General features: G+C 57.5%; 2 protein-coding genes across 3 annotated transcripts in view; one reads left to right on the top strand and one right to left on the bottom strand.

Moving 5' to 3' along the window:
* LOC119109084 (NAD kinase) overlaps positions 1-17,693 on the top strand; it is a 115,587-nt gene extending 97,894 nt beyond the window's left edge. Inside the window, exons 2-9 of one of the 2 annotated variants that reach the window (XM_037232622.1) lie at positions 207-290; positions 7,281-7,410; positions 8,225-8,419; positions 8,770-8,872; positions 10,410-10,601; positions 12,459-12,616; positions 13,775-13,857; positions 16,154-17,693. In XM_037232622.1, coding sequence (XP_037088517.1) covers positions 207-290; positions 7,281-7,410; positions 8,225-8,419; positions 8,770-8,872; positions 10,410-10,601; positions 12,459-12,616; positions 13,775-13,857; positions 16,154-16,334 — 1,126 coding nt within the window. In that variant the 3' untranslated portion in view covers positions 16,335-17,693. Of the gene's footprint in view, positions 1-206; positions 291-7,280; positions 7,411-8,224; positions 8,420-8,769; positions 8,873-10,409; positions 10,602-12,458; positions 12,617-13,628; positions 13,712-13,774; positions 13,858-16,153 lie in introns of both variants that reach the window. The other variant, XM_037232621.1, reaches the window with a different exon arrangement.
* Positions 17,694-17,778: 85 nt separating this feature from the next.
* Positions 17,779-19,623, bottom strand: LOC119109088 (uncharacterized). The gene is made up of 3 exons (XM_037232625.1): positions 19,419-19,623; positions 18,606-18,805; positions 17,779-18,299 (listed from the first exon to the last, which is right to left on the bottom strand). The coding sequence occupies exons 1-3, from the start codon at positions 19,539-19,541 to the stop codon at positions 18,161-18,163; spliced, it is 462 nt and encodes a 153-aa protein (XP_037088520.1). The 5' UTR covers positions 19,542-19,623; the 3' UTR covers positions 17,779-18,160.
* Between the last annotated feature and the right edge of the window lie 7,906 nt (positions 19,624-27,529).

Genomic DNA, 27,529 nt, shown 5'->3' with positions numbered 1-27,529 from the left:
ATAATCCATCTTCGTTCTTTTCACGCCTTCCGCATCACGTGGAACTGTCCTTGACCCCGTCCTCGCCGTAGTTTTTGTCCCTGTTTTGTGTCTCTCCCCGCAGCCGAACCGTCCGCCGGGGCAGAAGCGTTTCTTGTCTCCCTTTCGATGCGTCGGCGTGGCGTCTTCGGTGGCGGCTCTGTGTGACCCCGACGGCCCTGTTTCAGGCGGACCCGCTCTTTGAACGCACCCAGCCCCATACAGCAGTTCGGACCATGCGGACGTATCATGAAGAACTCGGCCATGGTCATGTGAGTATGCCGTGGCCGTCGTCACGGTGGGAGACAGGGGCAAACTTCTGCTCTGTTCCACAGTGCGACGCCTGAGTTCGATGCAGACCAGGTGAGAATGTCGATGGCAAACAACAACGGAATGTGTAGCGAACAGCGCGAACACTTCCGTACAAATGAACGCGGTTATGTCTGGTGTTGGCGTTTTGATCGTCACGTTGTTTTTTGCTCTGCACTGCGTTTATGGCATCCTGTTCACAGCTTTTGCTGTCGTCTCGAATGACGTTATCATTGAAAAGGCACTATAAAGGACAGATGCGACCCTGAAGTCATCAAAGTCGAAAAAACGTGGATTAAGATTCTTGTTTCCAGTGATGAACCCTTGATAGCTTCATTGGCATTCAGTTTCACGCCCTTCTTGCCTTCCACATGGAGGCGGCATGCAGAACGGCATGCCGCCTCCATGCAGAAGGGCCTCCAGGCCATGGCGCGGCTTGCCCTTCCGTCTGGGTCCGTGCAACGTTGCGCGCTTCTGTGCGGGCCCTCGTGTGTTTGTGGACGCGCATGTGCGTGTACAAGCGTGTGCGTGTGTAGGCGGGTGTGTGGCGCGCGCCCCGGCGGCTGCCGGAGCCGCTCACCGTTCGCGCGACGGTGGGCCGAAGACGGCGGCCGTCCGACGGGCTGATGACGGCCGCCGCCCATCGCGACACGGGACGCCGTCGGCACTCAGCGCTGCAAGGCTGGATAGGCTCCCTTGAAAGCCAGAAGTGTCAGTGGAACGATGAGACCGGTCGTGTGGAAACGTCCGAGGACCCCACTCTAAATGTACTGAGAGGGTCATTGACAATCCGGGAGAATAATGAAACATATAACTGAATGAAATGAATGGACAAAGAAAAGAAGGATGAGAAAGGGTGAGAATCCGTGACGGTTCCGCCAGACAATGCCACGGGTGCTGTCTTTGTGAAGTCCCCTCCACCTGCACGTTTTCCGATGACGTGGGCACGACACGTTTGCGGTGGGGGGTAACTCCGCAGCGGCGCGCCTTCACGCGGCTGGCTCCGCGCGGCGTGACTACGCGCGACGGCGGGGCGGCGTGCGGTGACGCAGTGCTGGCGACATCGGCTCCCCTGGCTCACGAGCGCGCGCGTGCCGGCTGCTGACCTGGGTCGGCCAGCCGTGGAGCCGGCCAGCCCGGGCGTGGCCGGCGGCTGTCCAGTCACCGGCCCTCCCGGTGGGCGGCGTGCACCTGGGCGTTTGCCGCGTATGCCGGAAACGTGCTCGGGCGCCCAAGTGCCCCGCGATCCGGTCGGGAAGACGGTGGGTAAACCCGGCCGTGCGAACAGACGGAAACAGCGGCGCCACAGACGCCCCTATAAGCGGGGGCGCACCTGGGCGCCGGCCGAGTCGTCAGCGGCCACTGACGGCTTCGGTGCGTGCGGAGGCGTCGCCGTTCGAGACAGCGCTGCCGGCCGAGAGCGCACCGCCACCAAGCCGTCGCTCTCCGCTGCAGAATCGCACAGTACCGTGGTCGGTCACGCTCGCGCAGCTCTCGGTTCGTGTGTTCCGTGCGGCGCCCCACAGCCGCCCAGAAGATGAAGGTGTTGCCTCAGACGGGCCTTCCCTGGCTCAGCCGGCCGAGGGCGCCCTGGAACACCTCCTTCTGGCTGTGAGTATGGGGGCGTCTGAGGCCTCTGTGACGGTGGCTTGAGTCCTTTTGACTGTGAGTATGGGGGCGTCTGAGGCCTCTGTGACGGTGGCTTGAGTCCTTTTGGCTGAGTATGAGGGCGTCTGAGGCCTCTGTGACGGTGGCTTGAGTCCTTTTGGCTGTGAGTATGAGGGCGTCTGAGGCCTCTGTGACGGTGGCTTGAGTCCTTTTGGCTGTGAGTATGGGCGTCTGAGGCCTCTGTGACGGTGGCTTGAGTCCTTTTGGCTGTGAGTATGGGGGCGTCTGAGGCCTCTGTGACGGTGGCTTGAGTCCTTTTGGCTGTGAGTATGGGGGCGTCTGAGGCCTCTGTGACGGTGGCTTGAGTCCTTTTGACTGTGAGTATGGGGGCGTCTGAGGCCTCTGTGACGGTGGCTTGAGTCCTTTTGGCTGTGAGTATGGGGGCGTCTGAGGCCTCTGTGACGGTGGCTTGAGTCCTTTTGGCTGTGAGTATGGGGCGTCTGAGGCCTCTGTGACGGTGGCTTGAGTCCTTTTGGCTGTGAGTATGAGGGCGTCTGAGGCCTCTGTGACGGTGGCTTGAGTCCTTTTGGCTGTGAGTATGGGGGCGTCTGAGGCCTCTGTGACGGTGGCTTGAGTCCTTTTGGCTGTGAGTATGGGGGCGTCTGAGGCCCTGTGACGGTGGCTTGAGTCCTTTTGGCTGTGAGTATGGGGGCGTCTGAGGCCTCTGTGACGGTGGCTTGAGTCCTTTTGGCTGTGAGTATGGGGGCGTCTGAGGCCTCTGTGACGGTGGCTTGAGTCCTTTTGACCCCGGTGGGATGTCAGAGTGTAACGGCTTTGCGTAGTTGCCAAGGCCTCTCTAAGAAGTCTGCTCGTGGTGCGTTGTAAATCCCCCGATAGTCGCTAACCTTGGCCTTTTGCGCCGTGAGATCCATCGTGTCGAATGGGCCATAAGAAACATTCAGCACTTCGGCAAAGGACCGGACCGGTAGAAGGACCGGCAGAAAAAAGACTCCGTTCACTCGCTTTGCTCGCGTTGGATGGTAGAGTCAGGCTCATCACATCCAACTCTGCTTAGCAAGAAGTTTCACCCCGAAGTCATCCCGACAAAGCATTCCATTAAATGTTTTCACAGTACTCGGTTGGAAGATAATGTGAATTATGTTTGGAACGGCAAACAAGTGATATCGCTCGCTTTATCATCATGTGATGATGGCATTGTAACTGTTAAAAATCCCGCTTTCCTCGCAGTTTGTGCTGGTCGTAGCCGTGGGTCCCGTATGGAGCCTCTTGGTGAGCATGCTCGGCACCCACGACACTGCGTGAATGTTATTGCGCGTTACGAACCATCGAAAACTTATTTTCAGTTTTGGATGTACCCATGTTCGAGCGGCATGGGAAATGAGTGTCTTCATCATATTATCAAGCATTGCATCTTCATTTTATCTAGTACTATTTAAGCACCGTAAGGCGGCGAAGATTCGCATAAGGGAAGATAGGAAGGCCCGAGGAGGAAAGCTACTGTCGTCTTTCACCATGTTGGTGTTACCGACAGGATTTCACACTCTCGGAAGCAGCTTTCTCCTTAACCATATATCAAAGGTTAACACATCTGGTCTTCATGCCAGCTAAAATTTTGCACTTAAATGCCAGCACACCCTGATCCCTTCCCTAATCGGGTGAAGATCATATTAGACTGGCCAGTACTCCCCGTAAAATTGGCACTAAAATAGTGCACGTAACGTGTACGTATTGTGTGTATTAGTGTACGTTTACGTAACGTCGCTGTTAGCACCGTTTTTTTGGATGCCGTGCGGAATCGCGGCCAAAGAACAGATTTGCCAGCAACGGTAAGGTACAAACGAATCCGTTGATCTAATGCTGACAGATGGATCGGTTGATCTCATGCGCATCAACAGAAGATGTCGTGAAGTTATTTATACACTGTTTACTCACGACCGATCTACCGACATGATTTAGTTGACTGAAGCATGCTGTACGATTAACCAGTTATGGCACATCACCACCTACGAATGCAGGCGTCGTAACATGATACCACCACCTATGGTCGTTTGCAGTCGCAACACGTCACACCACCACCTTTGGTCGTTTGCAGACGTTGTGACATGTCACATCACCACCCATGGCTGTTTGCAAACGTCGTAACATGTCACATCACCACCCATGGCCGTCTGCAGAGTCGCTACATGTCACATCACCATCCATGGCCGTTTGCAGACGTCGTAACATGCTACTTTATACCGCATGCCTGTTTGCAGATGCCGTAACTAACTACTATTGGAGATAAACATATACACTGACCTCACCACGTGTATAGGTTTCTCGTGGATGGACGTTTCTTCATTTTCATTAACATCGTTTTGACATCGCTCATGTCAGTGTGAGCGCTCGCTGTAGCTGAAGCTAAATGTGAGCCAATCCGCAGCTGATGGCGTCAGCGACTTAGCATGAGTGTTCTGATGAGCCGCAAACCTTTGAGCACATATCAGATGCCGAACGGTCGTCGGAATTTGCTGCGACGAATTTTTCACCCAAGGGGTGCCTACTTTCAGACAGGTTATGGAAAACATACTTAAAAAATATTGTTGCTGTTTAAACTTGCGGATCTAATCTGCTTACCGCTAAAATCTTGCTAACTTCTCCACTTACGGTAACTAATTTGATAGTTACTGCCGTGTATTTCAAGGTCGCAGATAATATTCTTAACCGGTTTCACCCGATTTTTTTGCCTAATATGCTCCAGGCTACAGACCACGTCTCCTGACAGCATCAAATTGTGATGCAAATAAGGCTTAAGTCGGCCTTACCGGAATGCAATCCGTGACAACTTCGGTAGATTTTAATGTTTTACCGTTTAACGTCCCTAGTCGCCTCAAGGTCGAAATGATTCATGCAACGATCGTGCCGACGGGATCATAATCAAAGCTGCCGGTCGGTGAGGGCCACCACCCGTTGAGTCTCACCCGATGCATTCGGTGAGGGGTTGATAGGCGCGCCGGCCTTGTGCGGCCGTCACCAGGTGCCGCCACGGCGGGCGGGGTCGGCGGCGGCGCGGTCATGGCGTCGCGGCGTGTGCGTCTGTTTATGGCGACTGGGCATGTTTGTGTTCAGAGTCCGGTGTCCGCGGTACGGCGGCCGGCCTCCGTGCTCTGCCATTGTCGGCGGCACTCCGTTGACTGGAGTGTCAGGGGTACTCCGTGGGAGCGGGCGCAGAGGGCGGGCCTGGCTCGGGAACGTGGCGGCGTATGGACGGACCTGTCCTTCCCCACTCGGAGATTGGGAATTCGATACCGCCGCCCGTCCTGCAGCTGTTTATGACCATACCTAATGTCAGGGAGTACGCTGCAGGCTGTGCCGCGAGGCGGCTCCGGACGTAACACCGCTGAAGCCAGCTATTTATGCGATCGGACGTGTTGAAAAGTAATCTAATATAAAGCCAAGTGGCATCACACACCGTTGCAGGCCGGCGCGCTGCTTGCCAGATCGCGCCGATGACGACGCATCTCTCGGTCGTGGCCTTGGCCGAGAGAACCGACCGCCGCCGTCACGCCGTCCATTCATTGGATCACGCCGATAGAGACAGGTAGCCGGCGATGTGGCGCGGAACGGCCGCTATCGCCGCCTCGCGGCGCTGTCAGGTGGCGGTGATCGCGGCGGCGCGTTGACTCCACGCTCGCGCCGCCTTCCACGGCGATACGCGCGCGTCCGGCCCGCACGGAGGTGGACTTCGATCAGGGCTGATGACGTGGGGCTGTCGGCGAGGCGCCTGTGATGGCGGCAACGCTTCCGCAGCTGTGTTACGTAAGCCACTTGAGCACGCTGAAAAGCGTTCAAGAGCCATTTTGCGTGGGGCCTCCGGAACAACCACGCTTGAATCTGTGCCGTGTTCAGGGTGATGTCAGGGGACGAGCCGAGGTCGTCGGTTTGTCTCCCCGCATACGTAACCAGACACGTGGAAATCATTCCATCAGAAATGTCCAAAAGCAGCCAAAGCCAGATATTATGCGTTAAAGTTCGACTCGGGGCTTTGCCCATCAGGGGGTTGTACGCAGCTTGGTCCCCTGTCAAGAGACGCAGTGGGCTTGATTGGCGCGCCCCTGCGCGCGGCAGGGTGTTCAGAGCGCCGGGCCAGGCGGGTCCCAGTCGGTGCCGGAGGCCGGGCCGTGTGGGTTGGTGCGCGGCTGCGCCCGGCGCAGTAGATCCGACCGCAGCACGGGTCGGGTCATACCCCCCCCCCCCCCCGGCGCGCTGCCCTGCGATTGGCGCTCAGTCTGTGCCTGTCGCCGCCCGCCGCTGACCGGCGCCGTCGCTCGGACCGGACCGTGGTGCAGTCCGAAGCCGGTGGGGGGCGTGCGTGCGTGGCCGCCCCGCGGGTGTCGCTATCGGGCCGTCGGCGCTGGCCTCGGGTGCCGATTAGGCGTCGCTGGCGGGCCTCCTGCGGGCGGCCGGCGGCCCTCAGACGGCTGAGGTGATCGGCGGGCGGCGCGCTGGCGGCCGTCTCGGTGACGGCGGAGCGGTGCGCCCGTCCGCCCGGCCCGACGGCGCCGGCGCCGGCGCTCGGCCGCTCCGAAGATTGCGCCCGGCGCTGCCGACGGTGCGGGCCCGGCGGCCGGCCGCCCGCCGCCCGGCCAGATGCACCAGGTGCTACACATCGGAGGCGCGGCCAGGACTGCAGGTACCGCCCGCTCGCCGTCGGTCGTCGTCGCTGCAGCCTGGCCCGGCCGGCAGGGATGGCCAGGAGCCGGCCGGCTCGGCGGGGTCTGCTGGCCGTCCCCGGTCGACTCTGGTGCCAGTCGCCCACCGTGCATGGTGCTTGCTGGGCTTGCTCCTATTGTGTATCGAGACGGGCGTCATATGCCCCATGTGAAGGGTGTGCCCGCCCGTTTTTTCCACAAACCGTTCCGTTGAGATCAATGCGTGCGACGGTGCCGACTCTTCGACTCTTCCCTTCCTCACAGGACTGCTTGCTCGCATTCCAGGTAGATGTGTGGTGTCACTTATTGTACTTTGGTTTCTGTACAGCACCGGCCGTGGGTCGGCCGGGCGGGCACGGTACGATCCACACAGTACCGGCCGTAGGCAGCTGTCCCTGAACGCCTTGGGCCTGTTGCGAGCGACGCCGATACGTCGCCGACATCGCTAGTCATAAGCGCGGATGGCGTGAGCTCATGCTCGCAGTTTACCATGTCACGTTTATTTCAGGTGTATCTGTGACCGTGCGCCCCGTCCGGTCTGGCTCGCCGTGTACGCCTGAGGCTGCCGCGCCGCCACGGTGGCTATGGCCGACGGCGGCACTGACGGCGCGCGCGCGCGTGTGTCGCCGACAGGACCATCCAGGACCCGGCTAGCCAGCGCCTGACGTGGTACAAGGCGCCGATGGCCGTGCTCGTCATCAAGAAGGTGCGCGACGCCTCGGTGCTGCCGCCCTTCATCCAGCTGGTCAGCTGGCTCACCACGGTCAGTGCCCCCCCCCCCCTTTCCTCCCTCCCCCCGTGTCGGTTGCTGGTGAGCGTGTGGGGAGGCTTCAGTGTTGCCCCACCCCGGGCGGCCGCACCTCAGGCGACCAGGCGGCAGGTATGCTCCACTGCATACGATACTGGGCACACAGAGAGCAGCTGTCGGGGGCAGCAAGATCTGTTGCACGGGGGTTTGGTATTTCCGTTGCGAAGTTCCGCTGGGTGGGTTATTCCTCTGAACGTATTGTGTCATGGTGATGCTCTGTGGCGAATGCCGATAGCGGCGTGGGCGACTTTGGTGCCGCTTCTTGACGGCGAAAGAATCGCACTGAAGCCGGTCATGTCTAATGAGGCGGTGAGGTCTAATGCTGACGCAGATTCGCGTCGCGCATAGTCGTACCAATTGAAGCAGGACTTCTTCTATATCGAGCGCTTGACGGTGATGGCGGCAGTGGCAACCGGGCTACGAATACCTAGAAGGGCTCGCTCGAGAAGTGCGTCCTGCTAAGTGCTGTTGCAGGGATTCCTGGCCGATCACTTTTTGTGGACTAACCAAAATGATACCGGGGTCCTGAAAGTCTGGCGGTACGCAACTTAAAAAACGCATGGTTCTTGCAGAGAACAGAAATGATGGTACTTATCGTTGTTAGCTATTTTGCGATTTCAGTTAATCGGTACTAGGCGTATGTTATCTGACCTATTAATGCGCAGAATAGTCCTTCACGCGATGTTTGTAGGCATTGTTTAACCTCCGAATGTGAAACGTCCGTGTGAGCCTTTGACGCCCGAAGTCACGACCCGTGCGGCCGTCTTAGGAGAAGAAGATGATCGTGTTCGTGGAGCACTCGACGCTGGAGGATCCGTTGCTGGCGGGCGCGCCCGCCTGGTCCGGCTTGGAGACGAAGGTTCAGACCTTCACCGAGGGCAAGGACGACCTCACCGACAAGATCGACTTCATCATCTGCCTGGGCGGCGACGGCACCCTGCTATACGCCAGCTCGCTGTTCCAGGTACGTGCGCGGGCCTCGTCTGCGGGGGGGGGGGGGGGGTCGAAACCAGCGGTGGGCGGCCGTGGGCAGCCTGTCATTCCGACAGCCAGTCAGCTATTCAGAGGACAGGGGGGAGGGGGAAGCTGACACCGGAGATGTGCAGCCCGTATCAAAAGAAACCAATGATGACTCCTCGTGGTGTTTATTCCCGTCCATGGAATCAGAACTTGTTCCATTTTTACCGGTAGCTATTGGCTTTGTTTGCAAGCTTCTAGTCCAGCTGCGCCGCCGCCTGGCACGGTCTGGCGTTCCCACGGACTGGCCGCTGTAGCCCCGGATGTGATCGGTGTCTGACTGTGTGCCGTTTTCAGCAATCAGTCCCGCCCGTTATGGCGTTTCACCTGGGCTCGCTCGGCTTTCTGACGCCTTTCAAGTTTGACCAGTTCCAGGAGCAAGTGGACGCCGTGCTCGAAGGTCAGTGTCCGCGCGTGTTGTGTATCGGCGCTCTGGGCTGCCGACGGCGGTCGTGCCGGCCGCCTGCAGACTCCCCTCCCCCTCCCCTCCCCTTCGTTACCCTCCCAGCGCCCGTCTCATCTCCCTGGGACTATGTCAGGAGCGTGCGCACGGCGCACAGGGCTGCTGTATCGGGGGCGGGGCTCCCGTCCCAGAGCTAGGGGCTGGTGAGAACGCGGCCGATTCCCCTCCGCCGGACCGGGGATGGGGGCTGCTGAGAACGCGCCCCATTCCCGTCCGCCGGGCCGGGGCTGGGGGCTGCTGAGAACGCGGCCCATTCCCGTCCGCCGGGCCGGGGCTGGGGGTGGCTGATTCCCCTCCGCCGGGCCAGGGTTGGGGCAGGTGGGGACACGACCGGTTCCTCTCCGCCGGGCTGGGGCCTCAGCGCCATTCGGCCCGAGTCATGGCGCAGACCGCGGAGGCGGCCGCTGTTTTGTCTCGGGCGCCGATGCCAAGGTCAGAGCTAAGCGAACGGCAAGTCACTCATTGCCGGCATAGATGCGGCCGCGCCGGTCAGGAGGCACGGAGCCGCTCTGCCGGCATGGGATGGCATGCTCACGAGCACCTCAGGGGTCCGCGGACCCAGTGTCTCCTGGACTTGGTCTTGGCGACTGTCATCTCGAGTGCGTCGTGCCGGTGCAGTCATCCCCGGGCTTGTGCCGTCTCGTGATGACGTACTTCTTATAGCCACGTCAGTCTGTTCTTTGCTCCCCCGCGTGTGTGTCACGTGGCACGTATTCTCTGTGCACGCGGCTTGCCTGCGTGTGTCACGTATTGCCCTCGTCTGGTGCGCAGGTCAGCCCTGCCTCTGTCCCGTGGCGCGTGTGCCTGTTGTGTGGCGATCTCGGGATGTGGGGCAAGTGACAAACATTCCCGGTATGCGCAGGTCACCCCCGTGTGGGTCAGACTTATGCGGGTCATATCCGAGTATGTCACGTGTATTTGGTGTTTGCAGGTCGCGCCCGGATGTGTTACGTGGCACGTGTGGTGTGGGCAGGTCACGCTGGGGTATGTCACGTGGCACGTGTGTCCGGCGTGTGCGTGTCACGCCCGGGTATGTCACATGGCACGTGTGGTGTGGGCAGGTCATGCTCGGGTATGTCACGTGGCACGTGTGCCTGACGGGTGCAGGTCGCACCTGGGTGTGTCACGTGGCACGTGTGTCCGGCGTGTGCAAGTCACGCCTGGGTATGTCACGTGCCATGTGTGTCTGGCGTGCGCAGGTCACGCCCGGGTATGTCACGTGCCATGTGTGTCCGGCGTGTGAAGGTCACGCCCGGGTATGTCACGTGGCACGTGTGTCCGGCGTGTGAAGGTCACGCCCGGGTATGTCACGTGGCACGTGTGTCCGGCGTGCCTATTTCACGCCCGGGATGTCACGTGGCACGTGCGTCCGGCGTGTGCAGGTCACGCCCGGGTATGTCACGTGGCACGTGTGTCCGGCGTGTGAAGGTCACGCCCGGGTATGTCACGTGGCACGTGTGTCCGGCGTGCGCAGGTCACGCGGCGCTGACGCTGCGCTCCCGGCTGCGCTGTATCGTGCTGCGGAAGGACTCGGACACCAAGTCGAAGCCGCCCATCAACCTGCTGGTGCTGAACGAGGTGGTGGTGGACCGCGGCCCGTCGCCCTACCTGAGCAACATCGACCTCTATCTGGACGGCAAGAAGATCACCTCCGTTCAGGGCGACGGTGAGCGCATTGTGCAGCTCTGGAGGGGGGGGGGGGGGGGCGTCACGCTCCGAGTGCTCACTGCCCTGGAATGGGCTGTATCAGGGCGAAGGTGAGCGCACTGTGCGGCTCTGGAGGGGGCGTCACGCTCCGGTGCTCACTGCCCTGGAATGGGCTGTATCAGGGCGAAGGTGAGCGCACGTGCGGCTCTGGAGGGGGCGTGCTCACTGCTCTGGAATGGGCTGTATCAGGGCGACGGTGAGCGCACTGTGCGGCTCTGGAGGGGGGCGTTACGCTCCGAGTGCTCACTGCTCTGGAATGGGCTGTAGTGTTTTGAACTATGGTGACGGTTCGCGATTGTCTTATTCTCAGGTTGGCTAGGTTTGCTTTTGCCTAGCAGCCGTTGGTTTCACGTGGGGAGGTTTTGCGTTTCTAGGGACCTCGCCCCCCCCCCGAAAATATTTTCGAAATTTGCTGTTTTTTGTTAAACTATGCGAAAATTTGGTTTATTAAGGGTGTATGTTCAAACCCAACAGATGAGGCACAATACGAATATTTTGGTTTGCTTATGCTCTTGTGAGATGCCCCGGCAGTAGCACCATGGCCGAGGCTGCTGCCAAATGTCAAAATAACACTACAATTGCCGTCATAATTGAAAGCTTCCCTATCATTCCATACCATTTCGTGTAAAACTAAGTTGAACAGTAACAGTAGTACGGCTTATGGAGCTAACGCCTGACAAAAGTAACAGCTGCGTTAACCCCGGGGAGTTAACCATTGTGCAACCTTCTACGTATTTGTCTTAAAAGAGGCTGCTCGACGGACAACGCTCCTCCACGACAACAGCACTGTTGTGTTACGTTTAAGAAGTCGGTGACGAACGAGCCTGGCCGCGACTGTGTGACCGATTGTTGCGAACGCCCGCTTGCTACATGTGAGCTGACGCGCTTTGAGATATGTGCTGGGCGCTTTGGCTGCCCCTCACCCCTCAGTCGCAGGAGAACCTCGGTTGAGTTGACGCTCCTTATTTTCAGCGCGCAATACACTCAGCGATCCTGTCCGACAAACCGGTGTGCTTTGCGTGTGTGCGTGTGCGCGAGTACGCATGTGTTTTGTGCCGCTATGTCTGTTTGTGATGTGATCCCACCATTTGGGCATGAGCTCGCCTGCAAGTTCATCGCTTCAACACGTACTTGCCGTGTGAGCGTTGTCCCGGTGTGCGTGCGGTGGCTGTGGCGCCGCTCCGCCGCCGCCCGGCGCGGCCCGCCGCCTGACCGGTGGCCAGCAGCTGTGGCGCCGCTCCGCCGCCGCCCGGCGCGGCCCGTCGCCTGACCGGTGGCCGGCGTCTGTGGCGCCGCTCCACCGCCGCCCGGCGCGGCCCGCCGCCTGACCGGTGGCCGGCGTCTGTGGCGCCGCTCCACCGCCGCCTGGCGCGGCCCGTCGCCTGACCGGTGGCCGGCGTCTGTGGCGCCGCTCCACCGCCGCCCGGCGCGGCCCGCCGCCTGACCGGTGGCCGGCGTCTGTGGCGCCGCTCCACCGCCGCCCGGCGCGGCCCGCCGCCTGACCGGTGGCCGGCGTCTGTGGCGCCGCTCCACCGCCGCCCGGCGCGGCCCGCCGCCTGACCGGTGGCCGGCGTCTGTGGCGCCGCTCCACCGCCGCCCGGCGCGGCCCGCCGCCTGACCGGTGGCCGGCGTCTGTGGCGCCGCTCCACCGCCGCCTGGCGCGGCCCGCCGCCTGACCGGTGGCCGGCGTCTGTGGCGCCGCTCCACCGCCGCCCGGCGCGGCCCGCCGCCTGGCCGGTGGCCGGCGTCTGTGGCGCCGCTCCACCGCCGCCTGGCGCGGCCCGTCGCCTGACCGGTGGCCGGCGTCTGTGGCCAGGGCTGATCGTCAGCACGCCGACGGGCAGCACAGCGTACGCGGTGGCGGCCGGCGCCAGCATGATCCACCCGAGCGTGCCGGCCATTATGGTGACGCCCATCTGTCCGCACTCGCTCTCCTTCAGGCCGATCGTTGTGCCCGCCGGCGTCGAGCTCAAGGTCAGTCGGGAGGTCAGCGGCGGGGACGGTCTTCGACGGGCCTTGACAAAACCGCCCGTACGCAGAATCGGGCGAATGAGAGGAGTCGGACGCGGGCAGCAGGATTGTGCTGCGTCCGTGAAGCTCTTAGGGTGTGTAATGAAAGGTTCCAGATCCGACCGGTAGTCGTGTGGCGTTAGGTGTCATCGCTTTCTGGCTTGATGATCCTATTACGGTTATCGCAGCTGGTGCAAATTCCGATTGTTTGTGGCAAGCTCATCTCATGCCCGGCGTTTTGAATGGGCAGACGAACGCGCTTTTGTGTTAAATCTGCTAATGTTCCTGGCTGAAAACTGAAAATCATGATGCTTTCCAAAATCCATCAGCGTCTTGTGAGACGCATCGAGCTGTAGCTCGTGCTTTGCTGGACTGTGGACTATACGCGAGAGGTCTTGTCATATTGCCCGTGATCCCCGTGTTCTTTGATGGGTTGTACCGCTGGCGCCGTTCCTGATTCGGAGTGCCCTGTTTAACCGGACCGTGACCCGGAGTGACTTTTGACCTGGCCGTGTCTCGAAGTGTCCTCTTTTACGTGGCCGTGCCGCTGAGTGCCCTTTTTGACCGGGCTGTAACTCGAAGTGCCCTATTTGACCTGGCCGTAATTCAAGACACACTGCGTAACCCGGACCTGGTCCGGTGTACCCTGTATGACCCGGTCGTGACCCGGCGTGCCCGATGTACCCTGTATGACCCGGTCGTGACCCGGCGTGCCCGGTGTACCCTGTATGACCCGGTCGTGACCCAGCGTGCCCGATGTACCCTGTATGACCTGGTCGTGACCCGGCCTACCCGGTGTACCCTGTATGACCCGGCCGTGACCCGGCGTGTCCGGTGTGACGGGCGCCGGCCGTCACCATTCTGACCGGCCGTGACCGCGGCCGCCTCTGTGTGACCTGGCTGTGACCGCCTCTGTGTAACCTGGCCGTGACCGCGGCCGTCTCTGTGTGACCTGGACGTCCCTGTGCGGCGGCAGATCGCCGTGTCGCCCGACAGTCGGAACACCGCCTGGGTGTCGTTCGACGGGCGGAACCGCCAGGAACTGCGGCACGGCGACAGGTGAGAGAGGCAGAGCGACGGCGTCGGCCGGCCGCTGACCGCCCCCCGACGGCCCTGTTGCAGATCTGCCTCAACCCGGCCGCGCGCAACACCGCCTGGGTCTCGTTCGACGGCATGCACTACCAGGAGCTGAAGGAAGGAGATAGGTCGGTGCCCGGCCACCTGTCACCCGTCGTCCGTAAACGCGGCTTACGGCTTTGCCCGGTAGATGGCACTAGACGCTTGAGCCTCAAAACTGCATGTCGTTCTAACTCCTACGTCCATGGTCTAGATGCGGTCAGGATAAGGGGCCTTACCCCGGACGAGGAGGGGATCCCAGAGAGTGGGGAGAATACTCACTGTTTTTGCTAAAGCTGAGGTTAAAACACGATGCCAAGATACTATCTGGTCATCCAAAAAGCATGGTTGCTTAGATTTCCCAGACTGCTGTCCGTGGAGTAATGTATATTTTCTTATCTCCAAAACAAGGTATAAGTGTGTAGTGCGCCAAATTCAAGCATGCCCGCGACTGTAACATAGTGAAGCAATGTCAGCACATTGTGGATGCCGTCGCAGTAGCTCAGGTTCCGGTGGACGGGCAAGCCTATCTCCTTTCTCGCACCTGGTGGTAAGTGCAGAGCTGTGTCATGCGTCGAATGGTGTCGGGTTTTCACCCAGCGACCAGCTGGTAGCTGCGGTTGGCATGGCCCCCGGCGGTAACTTGCACCACGTGACCCCCCCCCCCCCCCCAGCTGCGCTAGGCTGCCAGTCAATAACAGTGCCAGCGGGTGCTTACACTGCAAGGTATTTTACAGAAATGAGCACCGCGCATGTTAATATTACATATTTCGCCGACCGATTTGGTGACCTCAGCATTTAGTGGACTGAGAAACCGCTGTCGGTCCCAGAAATTGTTACCTTTTTGCAGACCACTAACAGCGGTGACGGCTGTCCCGTGAGTTCTCAGTGTATGTGCAGTAATGCTGGCCCATGGGACCCGTGAGGTCCGCCTCTTGCCAGCCGTGTCGTGGTGGTATGGTCCTCCCGTTTGATTCGCCACCCACTGACAGTGTTTTTTCGACCGAAACAACGTCGCCTGACAAATGTCACTACTTGACATCGCGTGTGTGCTGACTGTTGGTATCGCCTTCCCGCCGGTCCGTGCTGGCGCCTGCGACTGCAGTTTTCAACGCTGGCAGTTGTCCCGTTGCAATGTTGTGCAGTATTGAACATCATTACCTGTTTCGGTGCGTGATCGTGGTGAAGTTTCCGGCTCACCACCTCCATCTACCCGGTCATGTCCTGTCCTGTTCGATGTCCCGTTCTGACCTTGGACCCTGCCGCAGTCTGCGAGTGACCACCTCCATCTACCCGGTGATGTCCTGTCCTGTTCGCTGTCCGTTCTGACATTTGACCCTGCCGCAGTCTGCGAGTGACCACCTCCATCTACCCGGTGATGTCCTGTCCTGTTCGCTGTCCGTTCTGACATTTTACCCTGCCGCAGTCTGCGAGTGACCACCTCCATCTACCCGGTGATGTCCTGTCCTGTTCGCTGTCCGTTCTGACATTTGACCCTGCCGCAGTCTGCGAGTGACCACCTCCATCTACCCGGTGATGTCCTGTCCTGTTCGCTGTCCCGTTCTGACATTCGACTCTGCCGCAGTCTGCGAGTGACCACCTTCATCTATCCGGTGATGTCCTGTCCTGTTCGCTGTCCCGTTCTGACATTCGACTCTGCCGCAGTCTGCGAGTGACCACCTCCATCTACCCGGTGATGTCCTGTGCTGTTCGCTGTCCCGTTCTGACATTTGACCTTGCCGCAGTCTGCGAGTGACCACCTTCATCTATCCGGTGATGTCCTGTGCTGTTCGCTGTCCCGTTCTGACATTCGACCCTACCGCAGTCTGCGAGTGACCACCTCCATCTATCCGGTGATGTCCTGTGCTGTTCGCTGTCCCGTTCTGACATTCCACCCTGCCGCAATCTGCGAGTGACTACCTCCATCTACCCGGTGATGTCCTGTGCTGTTCGCTGTCCCGTTCTGACATTCCACCCTGCCGCAGTCTGCGAGTGACCACCTCCATCTACCCGGTGATGTCCTGTGCTGTTCGCTGTCCCGTTCTGACATTTGACCTTGCCGCAGTCTGCGAGTGACCACCTCCATCTATCCGGTGATGTCCTGTGCTGTTCGCTGTCCCGTTCTGACATTCCACCCTGCCGCAGTCTGCGAGTGACCACCTCCATCTACCCGGTGATGTCCCGTGCTGTTCGCTGTCCCGTTCTGACATTTGGCCCTGCCGCAGTCTGCGAGTGACCACCTCCATCTACCCGGTGATGTCCTGTGCTGTTCGCTGTCCCGTTCTGACATTTGGCCCTGCCGCAGTCTGCGAGTGACCACCTCCATCTACCCGGTGATGTCCTGTGCTGTTCGCTGTTCCGCTCTGACATTCGACCCTGCCGCAGTCTGCGAGTGACCACCTCCATCTACCCGGTGCCGTCGATCTGCGCCTCGGACCAGATCGCCGACTGGTTCGAGTCGCTCGACGAGTGCCTGCGTTGGAACGACCGGAAAAAGCAGCGCCAGTTCGACCCGGCAGATATCGCTGACGGCTTCCACAAGCCGACCGACGAGGAGGCCGACTAGCGCTGCGGACCGGCGGGCCCCCGGCGCCGGACCAGGGACCAACGGGCGGAGACCAGGGACCAGCAGCCGCCGCCGGGACCAGCGAGCGGGGACCAGGACCCAGCGCGGCAGCCAGAACCACTGGACTGGTGGAGGGGCCGCCGATCGGGGACCGGGAGCACTCGGACCAGCGGTTGAGTGTGCAGACCACTGAACGGTGACCTGGAGCCAGCGAGTGGCGACGGATTCTGTGCCGGGGTCACTGCGCCCTCGCGTCGAGGCCTGCAGACTTGTCTGTCCCTGCGCAGAGGCGTGTCGGCTGTCAGCGCTGCTGTGAAGGATCTAAATGTAGAGCCGTTTCTATGTGACTGCGAAGGCCGTCGTTTTACGGCTACTCTCAGCCTATATGGAAGGTTTTAAGCGACCCCTCACATGTCCGAACCGTGGAAGGTGTGTGGACCAATGGACATCAGCGGTGTTGTTCGCGTGACTGCGTTTCCCACTAGCGTGAATGAAATCGGTTTTTACTGCGAGCATGTGCCACCCAGTCAGTGGGAGGATTTGTGGTACAGAGTTCGTCAGCGATGCTGTGGGCGCGCGTATGTGTAGGCGAAACGGCATGGTCATCCTTCCTTACTGCTGGCTTGCTTGTTGTAACGCAAAACGGCAACTTTATGTTGTGACACGAAATGGAATGATTGCGCTGCGATCAAGCAGGTGTGGTACGCCGATGATCGTTATAATGGGATGATTCTAGTTGATCATTTGGCGACGCGGTATAAGCTGGCAGAGTCCGTGCATGGTTCTAAAATATTTTTCATCTCCTTCGCGGCAGCCGCTGTCAACATGGCCATCATGTGCACAGCCTTCTCAGGGCTGAAGCCTCCCCTGCTCATTGTCCGACCTCGCCGCCGCGTGGGCCCGCTCGGCGCCGGCCCCTGAGGTCGGCGGCGGCCGCCTGGTGGGAGCGCTGCTCACCGGGCTGTGGGCCCCTCTCTGCCGCTGGTCCTGGGTTGTGCCGTGCTCGGGCCGCTGTCTGTGGAGGCATGCCCCGTCCGGCCGCTGTTGGCGCGCCCGCCGTCGGGGCGCGGCCCGCTCTCCTGTCGCTGGTCCGTCGGCCCCGGTTTCGCGCCAGTCTTGGTTGAGGGTCTTTAGTGGGTCGTGCGCGAGTGGTGGCGATCCACCGGTCTGGGGATGTGCCACGCGTCACAGTACTGTGTACTTGTGATACATATTTGTAGTTTTATTACTGATTGTGCGGTGCTGATTTGTGACCGTTTACACACAACATAATATGGAGTATATTTTACAGCCGATCTTGATATGAAGGAACAGCATTCTCCATGTAGCTTGGTACAATACATTGCATTTGCAGACCCACTGACGCGTTTCCACTGAATTTCACTACTGCCTTGTCTTCAGTTCGGGATGAACGAGAGCTTGTTGCAATGGTAAGCTGACGTGGACAGCACACTTGGGATGCTTGAACTCTAACCCGGGCTTCTGGTGAGATCAACGTTTAGATTTTTCCAGAAAACGGCCGATATGGTGACCGGATCATAACAGGAATTGACACATATCTATTCAAATATGTCTCGAAGGACAGGTGCATAAGTGGCCAGCTGTGTGCACATCTTTGGTAATATTTAGCACGAAGAGAGTGTAGTTCCTGTTTACGTCCAGCGAATCAGTCGACTCTGTTCTTCATTCAGGCTGCGACATTTGGTGCAAGACAGCAAAAAATCAACGTTGATGTTAAAGCGTCCAATCACATGGCTCCCTTCGCTCAGCACACGCCGCAACTCAAACAACGGCGCCTCACCAACGCTGCCTGCAAGGGTTCTCGTTCACGCCGCTAGATGGCCGGCTCGTCGCGCCAGCTCCTCGAGGCTGGCGTCCGTTTCGGCGATCTGGAGAGTGCGCCATTCGATCTGACGCTGCTCACCCTTGATCGTGTTGTTTAGGCGAGTAAGAAGCGCCTCCAGTCTGCCGGCAGAGACCGGCGTCAGCGCTCAGGCTGTGCTCATTGGCCCAGCACACTGCGCTGGGGCGGCGTACTCACAAAGTGTTTAAACGAACGGGGCAGCGCTGAAAAGAACGTCCGATCTCAGTCACATTTTGAAACTTCTGATGGGGATGGGTCACCAGTAAGCCTGTCATTGGGCGATACATAATTGGTGAACATGTGTGACGCACGTATGTAAGGTTTTTCACGCAGTAAGACATGGCGAGCAGCAAACGGCACAGTGATCATCGTAATCGGAGCAGGGAACGACACGGTCCCTTGCGTACCCTTTCCTTTCGAATGCACTGTCTCGGGTCAGCCTGCCCTTCAGCTTGTCGAGCTTAAGCTGCGCAGCGCTGTGCTGGTTCTGTGCTCTTTTCAAGCGTCGTTCGGCTTCTGACATATTGTTCTCCAGGTGCGCACGCGACTTCTGCTTCGTCGCCATCTTGTGCTTGGCCAACACAGCACTGCCGAGACTTTGAAGCACCTGAAATCAGGTGAAACTGGCCAAAATCAGTATTTGCATGCCTCGCGCTGCTTAGCACGGGCTACTTATGATCATGGATTAGCACTCAACATGTCAGGCCTTGATGGCTGGCATCTTAGCAGATCGTTTTTGCCCTGAAGCAAGGTGATTATAAGTGATAGCTTTGTGTCCGGTTGGAGCAATATTACTGAGATATACAGTCTGCGGCCCACAAGTCATGCATTCGCACCACATTTGTCGGGCATCGATGGCCATGACCGGGTCACTGTTGGGTGCACAAAACGCAAGAACTGGCAGGTTTGTCCGTATAGCGATTGCAAGCAGTGGTGTCGAAGCCTCAGGATGTGGATGACAGAGGGAGGGACGGGGGACAAACGCAGTATCTACCGTTTTTCTTTCTATGTAATCTAAAATGGTTAGTAAAGCTTTTGTCAAATTTTCCTTTTCCTGCCAAGCTGATGATATGTCTTATGTTTTTTATGAAAAATTTAATTGAATTTGGGGGGGAAAATTTAATTAAATGAAATTTAAATGGAAAAGAGAACGTGATTTAATTACCTTTATAGCAATACACAAGGCAAAAGCAGTTTGTCGGTTGATCGAGCTATCTTACCGTCTGCTCCTCGTTCTGCTCAATGTACTTCCCCTTCCAGCCTCTCGTCGTCTTCAGATCATGACCATTTGCATGACCATTAGAGCCATTGACTGCGCTGCCGTTGAACGCCTGTGGCGACATCTGCTTTGGCGGCGGCTCTGACGTCGTGCGCTTCTTCTCCGCTGGTGGCTGAGCCGTCTGCGACTTGCGCCACGCCGTCAGCGACGTTTGCCTCAGCACCGGCGGCGCCGACTTCCTGTCGGCCTTCGGCTCCGGCCGGCCGGCGGACCCCTGCGCCGCCGGCGTGCCGGACGCCGCCTCCAGTCGCTGGAACTTGGTGCGGCGAGCCGCGATCTGCGCGCGCACCTTGGCCCAGAGCAGCTCCTCGTCCAGCTCGTCCCCGTCGGTCGGCTCCTCCGGTTCGGGCCGGGCTGGACCCAGCCCGCTGCCCAGCGCGAGGAGGGCATCCACGCGGCGCGCCTCGGCGCTGGGCGCGGCGGCCGGCATCGGCACTAGCCGCACCTCCCGCTCGGTCGGAGCCCGCGCGGCGGCGGCGGCGGCTGGCGGTCGGTGACCAGGCCGCTCCAGCTCGGCGCGGCGCGCGGCCGCCGCCTCCGCCAGCTCCTCGAAGAGCTGTGCGACGCGGCGGATCCTCTTGGAGCGAGCGCGCAGTGTCTGCGGGCCGCGTTCGATCAGCGACCAGTCGGAGAGCGCGCGCCGCAGTTTGAACGGCGCGTCGCCCTCGGTCTGGGTCTGAATGGAGCGGTTGACGAGGTGGCGCGTGGAGGGCTGCAGCCGCCCTGAGCCGACCGCTCTGGCCTCGTTGCCCTCCCAGCTGGTCCGTTTCTTGGGTGCTCGGTCGCCCATCTTAGCGGCGTGTGCGAACGGTGTCCCCGCTTCAATCACTGTGTGAAGCCAAGAACAGTATTTAGCTGTGTCGACACTGCATAACGTGACAAGAATATCGAAATTAGTGACGATTCGCCAAAAACCACGGAGGAACCATTGGCTCTGCGTGCGGCATACTATGACAATGCTTCACCTACAGCGCATTGGAAGAACCTCATGTATGCGCAAGACGCACCGAAATGACTACTTTGAACTATGCAACCACTTACCCTGGTTTTTATGTGTAGTGGATGTCGGCTAGGCACCGAAAAGTGCAGGAATATGGCCTGTCACAAGTCAATAACAAGGTTCTTTTGGAATTAATTGTAAGACAAGTTTGTTGAGTCTGTGCTCAAATTGAACGAAGCTATGATCCAGAGGTCATTGGGTTTGATTTGAACACTTCTACATGAACGAATGTTTGTTCATCCGACCACAACATGCTTCAAACATTTACGCTGGCTTGGATTGGGATACATGGCGTCCACTTTTTGATGATGCGCGGAGCGGAGCTCCAATTAAGCAAAACTCGCTGACCGAAAAGCTTTCAGGTCAACGTCAAATAGCTGTGTCAACTGCTCGGAAGTTTGACCAACACGACAAGAGCTTTCTGCCTGTTTGGATTATAAACTCCGGCGGTGTCGCGTGGCTCAGGATCAATGGGTCGTCCCATCAACGGCCAACACTAGCGGAGAATTGGACAGGTAAGGCTGAGAAATGGTTCCGATAGTACGGGTCTAACTGGGGGCAGTGCTGTGGCGCGTGCGTGTTGTGTAGGCGAGACAATCTGGATAAGTTAGTCTGGTGTGATTTGTCGATATCAGATAAGTCAGCTTAGTGTAATGAGATCAGAAACTTTTTTCTATATTTCTGATAAACTCTAAGCGTGGTCAAACCTGATGCCCATAATTTTTTCCACCTACACCATGTACGCATAGGTACGGCATACAACGCGGAAATATTACTCCGTGCAGCATAAGAATTTGCCACGGAGACTGCTCGCGGATTGATACCTAGGCCTGGTGAGTGTTGGCAAGCACCCGATCACAGAGCCGAGCGATGCCTCTGCCTGCCCGGGACCAGCGGACAACCAAACAACAGCTGACATCTGCAAACTGCTGGCAAGCAACAGTTTCCGTCGTCATCCGTACAAGAGGCGAGCGGCACATGACACTGATAACTGCCTATCCCTGGGATAGCGGCTTATGATGACTGCCTATCCCTGTGATAGTGGCCTATGATAACTGCCTATCCCAGTGATAGCGGCCTATGATAATTGCCTATCCCAGCCAGCGCGTCCATTGGGTGCGTCTGTCACCTGTAGATAGCGGTCCGTCATTCCGCCGGTGGTGGCCTGGGCGTCCCACCCTGCGCATGTCCGGCCGGAGGAAACGCTCGCCGTCGGCCGAGCCCGGCCACCGCCGCGACGGACGTCCCCGTCACCCGTCCGGCCGAGCCCGGCCATCGCCGCGACGGACGTCCCCGTCACCCGTCCGGCCGAGCCCGGCCACCGCCGCGACGGACGTCCCCGTCACCCGTCCGGGCGTGCCTGGCCGCGGCCGCGGCCGGCGGCGCGGCGTGCTCAGATTAGCCAGCCGGCGGCGCGGGTCAAAGAGCAGTAGCGAGCCCGTCTGTGTAATTGAACGGGTGTTTGCTCTGATAGAACGGCCCGATACATGCGCGGCAGAGTCTGCGAGGGACGCCACTCCGACCTCCCAGCGGGCCGGCACATGACATGACGCAACGTACACACAGGTGCGCTGTTGGCCCCTTGAATGACAGGAGGACATGTTGAAAACCACTACGTTTTAATTCATGTGTGCACCGAATTTTCTTGTAATTATTCCAGGTAGGATGTACCCTGCACACTCTGGTACCTCAGCCGGTTAGAGCGTCTGCCTTCGAATTAACCAAATGAGGTGAGATTAGCTGTGCCAGAATGGCATTGAATGCTTTCATTTAAACAGAGAGACAATACGTGATAAGCCCTCCCGACACTCCTATGAAGACTAGAAGCAATATGTTTGCAACTTCTAATTAAAAGTCCAGGCAGTTTTTAGAAACCGGAAGCGTGAATCGTCACATTTCGCTTTGGTTGCATTTTGATGTACTTCCGTGCAAGCTGTCTGCTAAGGCGTATATTTTCTCCAGCAACGGTATGAAAGCAACTATAGGCCTCCCATATAATTGATACGGTAAATGCAACTGCTGCGAAGCGCTGAAAATCTGCACACAGAGAGAGTTGAACCCAGGCCCGATCCTGAGGACCGGGCGGCGCATTGACACGAGATAAACAGGGCCCTGATCCTGGGGACCGGGCGTCGCAGCGACACGAGATCAATCGGCCCCGGGACCGAGCGTCGCAGCGACACGAGATCAACTTGTGACGGATAGGTACAGCACTGGCGGTCACTTGGCAAAAGTGATGTGTGGTGTGTAGTTGGGTGGGGTCAAAAACAACTTATTTGGACAGTGCAAGGTAGAACTTGATATAATGCTGTCTCACGGCTTTAAAATGTTGTGCGCAAAGTTCGAGACCCATATGACACAACGTGACCCATATATATGGGCACCTTTGCGCTAAATCCAGCGCTACTTCTCGCGACAGGCGTTACTGTCTTATGTGATGATGCGCCGTTGCAGTTGGTGCCTAGCACCAGGTGAAACCCGCCGCAAGGGAACAGATGATAGCAATGGTGCTGCAGACTGTCGCGGAGCAGTAAATCGCCAAGGCGAGGCTCTTCGGAGGCATGTGAGAGATGGCCCGATAAGGGGTGACATTGCGGTAATGGAGCCACGCCCTCACATTGCCACACAATCTTCAATTCGGCCATCTGTTCAGTCGGGACCTTGTCATGAAATTGAAAAGTAAGCTTCTGACGAGGGATGATCTAACACGGTAGACATAGCCGTGCGATTCCTTGCTAGTTCTGACGCTAGCTGTCGGGTCGCAATGTTTGCATCTTACCATACCAAACCAGCACTCAAGGTCCACCCGTAATCGTGCGGGTGTATGTCCAAGTAGTGCAAGTAGTGCTTGCGGCGAGCACCATCTGTCTATAATCAATTCAAACTGAGTGCTAAGTCAGCTTTCGTATAAGTTGATCATGGGTGCTTCATTCACCTGTCAGCCTTAAACTTACACAGCAACGTCTGGTAAACAAGTGAGCAAAAACATTGGGATGATTGCGTGATGGTTACATTAGGTGTCCGAGCAAATCACGGGTTTGTGAGGCATCTCCTTCCATGCAAATTAAAACTTTTTGAGGAGTCTCCCTCCATGCAAATCACAAGTTTGTGAGGAGTCTCCTTCAATGACGAATTACCTGGATTCTGCGTGCTGCCTGGCGCGAAACGGTAAGAGCGTGCAGCTGTTCATGGCTAAATACCTCCTCGACCAGTTTTACTCATGTTTTGACGATTCGGTAGTGGCATGGAAAGTCATGCAGGTCTAGCAGATAATAGTTCTGGCGCTTTCTACAGCACAGTCTGTCCTGTGTCCCATCACTGGTGACTCGGGGATCTGTCCCGCCCACGTGTGCCAGGGTGGGACCGCGCCTCCCAGCTCAGCTCCGGACAACGGGCACTTCCCGCAGCACAGTCTGTCCTGTGTCCCATCACTGGTGACTCGGGGATCTGTCCCGCCCACGTGTGCCAGGGTGGGACTGCGCCTCCCAGCTCAGCTCCGGACAACGGGCACACAGTCTGTCCTGCGTCCCATCACTGGTGACTCAGGAATCTGTACTGTCCATGTAATCATGCCAGGATGGCACTGCACCTCTCAGCTCAGCTCCGGAATACGGACAACACGAGTGTGGCAGAGACTCGTTACTTAGCGGTAAGGATTCTTGACGGATCATAAAGCCAATCAAGGATCATCAAAGTGAAGCTATATTCGTTGCCTTCTCCCGCACAAGCATACCAGTTATCAACCAGCACGGCCAACCAATCACACAACCAGCCCATCCACTCGAAGGGCTCTGATTAAATCTGTAAAAAGTCAAAGGTGCATATAGATCCTCGTCTTGCTATCTTCCGTACTTTTGGGGCAATTGGGTGTGTTTCCTAAGCTTCAAAGGGGCGCAAGCCGTTGGTTTAGTCGTGAAACCATTGTGACGTCAAACCGTCGAACCGTTTGTGACGTCACGTGGGCTGTGACTTCCTGGTGCAGCTATGGCAGCTATGGCTATGGCAGCTATGGCTATGGCTAGGTTGCTAGGTGAGGGTCGACAACCTGAGCCCTACTGGCTAACACCATAGGTGATAAACGCGATGTGATCAGTGTGGCAAAGTCCAGGCGAACTCTCACTTAAATGTCTTACATGTCTCTCAGGCTCAGTCTTTTTCCTCTGGCATATCACTAGCTTGTTCATTTTCTAGACAGTCGCTGTTTACCATCCGTAGTTGTCACGAGCATCGCTGAGACCAAGATCAGTGAGGCAGTCTCTGGCTGCATTCCGCGTTGGCGGTCGTTGGACATATTTTCATTGGAAACAGCGGTGCATGACACAGTAGCCCCTGGTGGGGTACCCCCCTCCCCCCCTGCTATCCGTACCACCACATTATTTGATTTATTGTTATCTACGTAACTAAATATTGACCTCTCGTATTTCCAGTTAGACACGTAAGAGTAAGAAAATCAAGATCGTGCGTTGTCGTTTGGAGACCTATTAAGAAGTTGTGCGCGTCTGTGGCGCACTATGCTCGGTTTCCAATGAAAAATATTGAGCAGTACCCCCCCCCCCCCCTCCTCACTGTGAAATACTACGTATGCCCATGGATGAAAACGTCCGCTGTCTGGTGTTGTTGGTGACCAATGTATGAGTGGTAGTCCGGCGATACTTTGTTAGACCAGGGACTCGTGATTGGGGTCGCTTCGAAATATGGTGAGATGGTCCACGTCTGTAGATATATATATCATTCAACGCCGTGGGAAGTTGGGCAAACGGGGTACATCGTTTCCCAAAATTCGGCTGGTACCGGTACGGGTATCAATCCCGGCTGGCAGGCTTACGAGGGCAGCGCTCGGAAGCCAGGGTGTCCGGCGTCGATTTGAGCCGCCCTGCAGCCTGTGAGTGCTCCCGATGGGATGTCATCTGCTCCGTTCGTGGACGGAACAAGTGAGGTCAGCTGGAGTGTTTGCTTGATTGGATATGGACTAGGCTCACTGTGTGAGGGAGGTGACCATGTTAACAGTCAACACAAGTGAACATGCTTGAGGTCATGCAGTTTCTGGGTTGTGCCCTGAAAAGTCCTGTGCAGGGTGCACCAATCTGAACGGTTCGCTTCTTCGTGAGCGATGTCTGTAGCATAATGTCAAATCCCGGAGAAGTTTGATACGTGTGCCCCCATACCCCGTTTCGAACCTCATCAATGAAAAAGTTGATTCGCCATTGCAATATGCCATGTTGTCTTCCACTGCGATGCGAAATGCAGCGAAACCGTGGAGGCTAATGATTCGTTTATACTATTTGTCGGCAACACCAAAAAAGCCCGCAGTTACTCGTGGTCCATAAGTCATTTTGTCATTGTGCGAAAATAGAATTGTAGAATGTGTACAAGTGACCAATGTTGGGGGTGCGTGTTGACGCCAAAAACAAATAGCGTTATCTCTTTTACTAGAAAGTCAACAAAGAATACAGTTTACGATATTAAAGGTTGAATGGACGCTCTTGGCTAGTGGGGGCATATCACCATGGACACCATTCTAACTGGAAAGTTATGGGTGCGTTCCAAAGCGAAACAAAACATCAAAATGCAAGTTGTGTAAGATCCAGATTCCGGCAATGGAGACTAATGCGTTTAAAAAGGTATTTTTGTCAGTGCCGAATTATTTCGATGTTTGCAACGCTTTGGTCACAATTTCCAGACTTTCAACCACTGCAAGCTCATGAATTTTGTGACCTGATGCTGCCAGACCTGGTCTGACTTATTGTCATATTTCAAGTCAGCTCATAGTGAAAGTTCAAGCAGCGAAATTGGAGCGAATAAGTGCAGCTGCTACCTCAGAATCTCCGCCTGTTGAGCTGTAACAGGGTGGAATTTCCGATGCATTGGCGAAAGCGTTGGTGCATTGGACCACTCCTTTGGTATGGACTGTCAGGGAGGTCAGGCACGGATAACTTAGTTTTGGGAGTTATGTTCGTGATGACGGTTGGTAACTGATGCCTGTTATGACCTCGTCCGTCTAACGCCATACCCACGTAGTACCAGCTGCTTGAAATCATTCTAAACATTTGCGGATTCGTATTTGAAGCAGCCACTCTGATGGAATCAATCCCGCTGGACTCCCGGATCGCCACAAGGAAAGTGCTACCTTTCACTTGCTCTGCTTTTCCCAGCATCTGCGTTATGTAGTGCTTGCAGTGCACTAATTTGCCAGTGTGTTTATGCAATAGATGCTATGAGAGCTTGAGACAATCGATTTAGTGAACGCATATCGAAATATGAGGTTATGGCCACATGAATTCAAGGAAACACATACTATATGGCTTTTATTCCTCGCCTGTGGCGTTTAGCACAGTAACTTTCGAAGCATAATTTGGCTCTCGGGAACGTTGTTTACTTGGATACTCAGTTGCAGGGCTGTGTTTAAAAAGCAGATATATACCAGCAACATGCAATTTGGTCTAATGACACACATGCTCAAACTGTCGCCAAATCACATCTGTCTAAATGAGTACCTCTCGCTATGTACAGCCGTGCACGCGCTTCTCAAAAATGTGTTTGGTGTAGAGCGAGGGATGGCGGAATGAAGTGATGGTAGTTGAGCCATGTCTTTAAAAAAACCTTTCCTTGCTCATGGTAAAAACGTGGATGGTAAATCCCGATACTTACAGTAGTTGTCCCTTCACCGATTGCCTCCTACCTGAAAGGGCCACGCTCGCTTGGGCAGCTTCCGCAGGCCTCAGCTGGCGGCGCTGACGGCAGCTGCAGGTGGAGTCGTCACGCTGTCAGCGGCTGTGCGCTGAGTGCCCTAACCGGGCGTCAGCAGGGCGTGGTCGGGCTCAAGCCGCCTCAGCCCCCACTACGACCGGCCTGTGGGGCGTACCGGGCGCACTCGGACCAGATAGCGGCGCCGGTGCGAGCCAGGGGCGGCGGCAGCGGGCGGGCCTGTCCGACCGGTGCCCCCGCCGCCGGCCGGCACTGGTCACGGCCGCGACCCCTTTCGGAGCAGGGCACCAGGTGCGTCTCTCCGCACCTCGGGACACCGCTCCGGCCTTGCTGTCACCCTGTACATG

Source organism: Pollicipes pollicipes, unplaced genomic scaffold (assembly GCF_011947565.3).
Source record: "Pollicipes pollicipes isolate AB1234 unplaced genomic scaffold, Ppol_2.1 Scaffold_7231;HRSCAF=8579_pilon_pilon_pilon, whole genome shotgun sequence".
NCBI lineage: Eukaryota > Metazoa > Arthropoda > Thecostraca > Pollicipedomorpha > Pollicipedidae > Pollicipes > Pollicipes pollicipes.
This window is presented reverse-complemented; position numbering and strand designations above follow the sequence as displayed.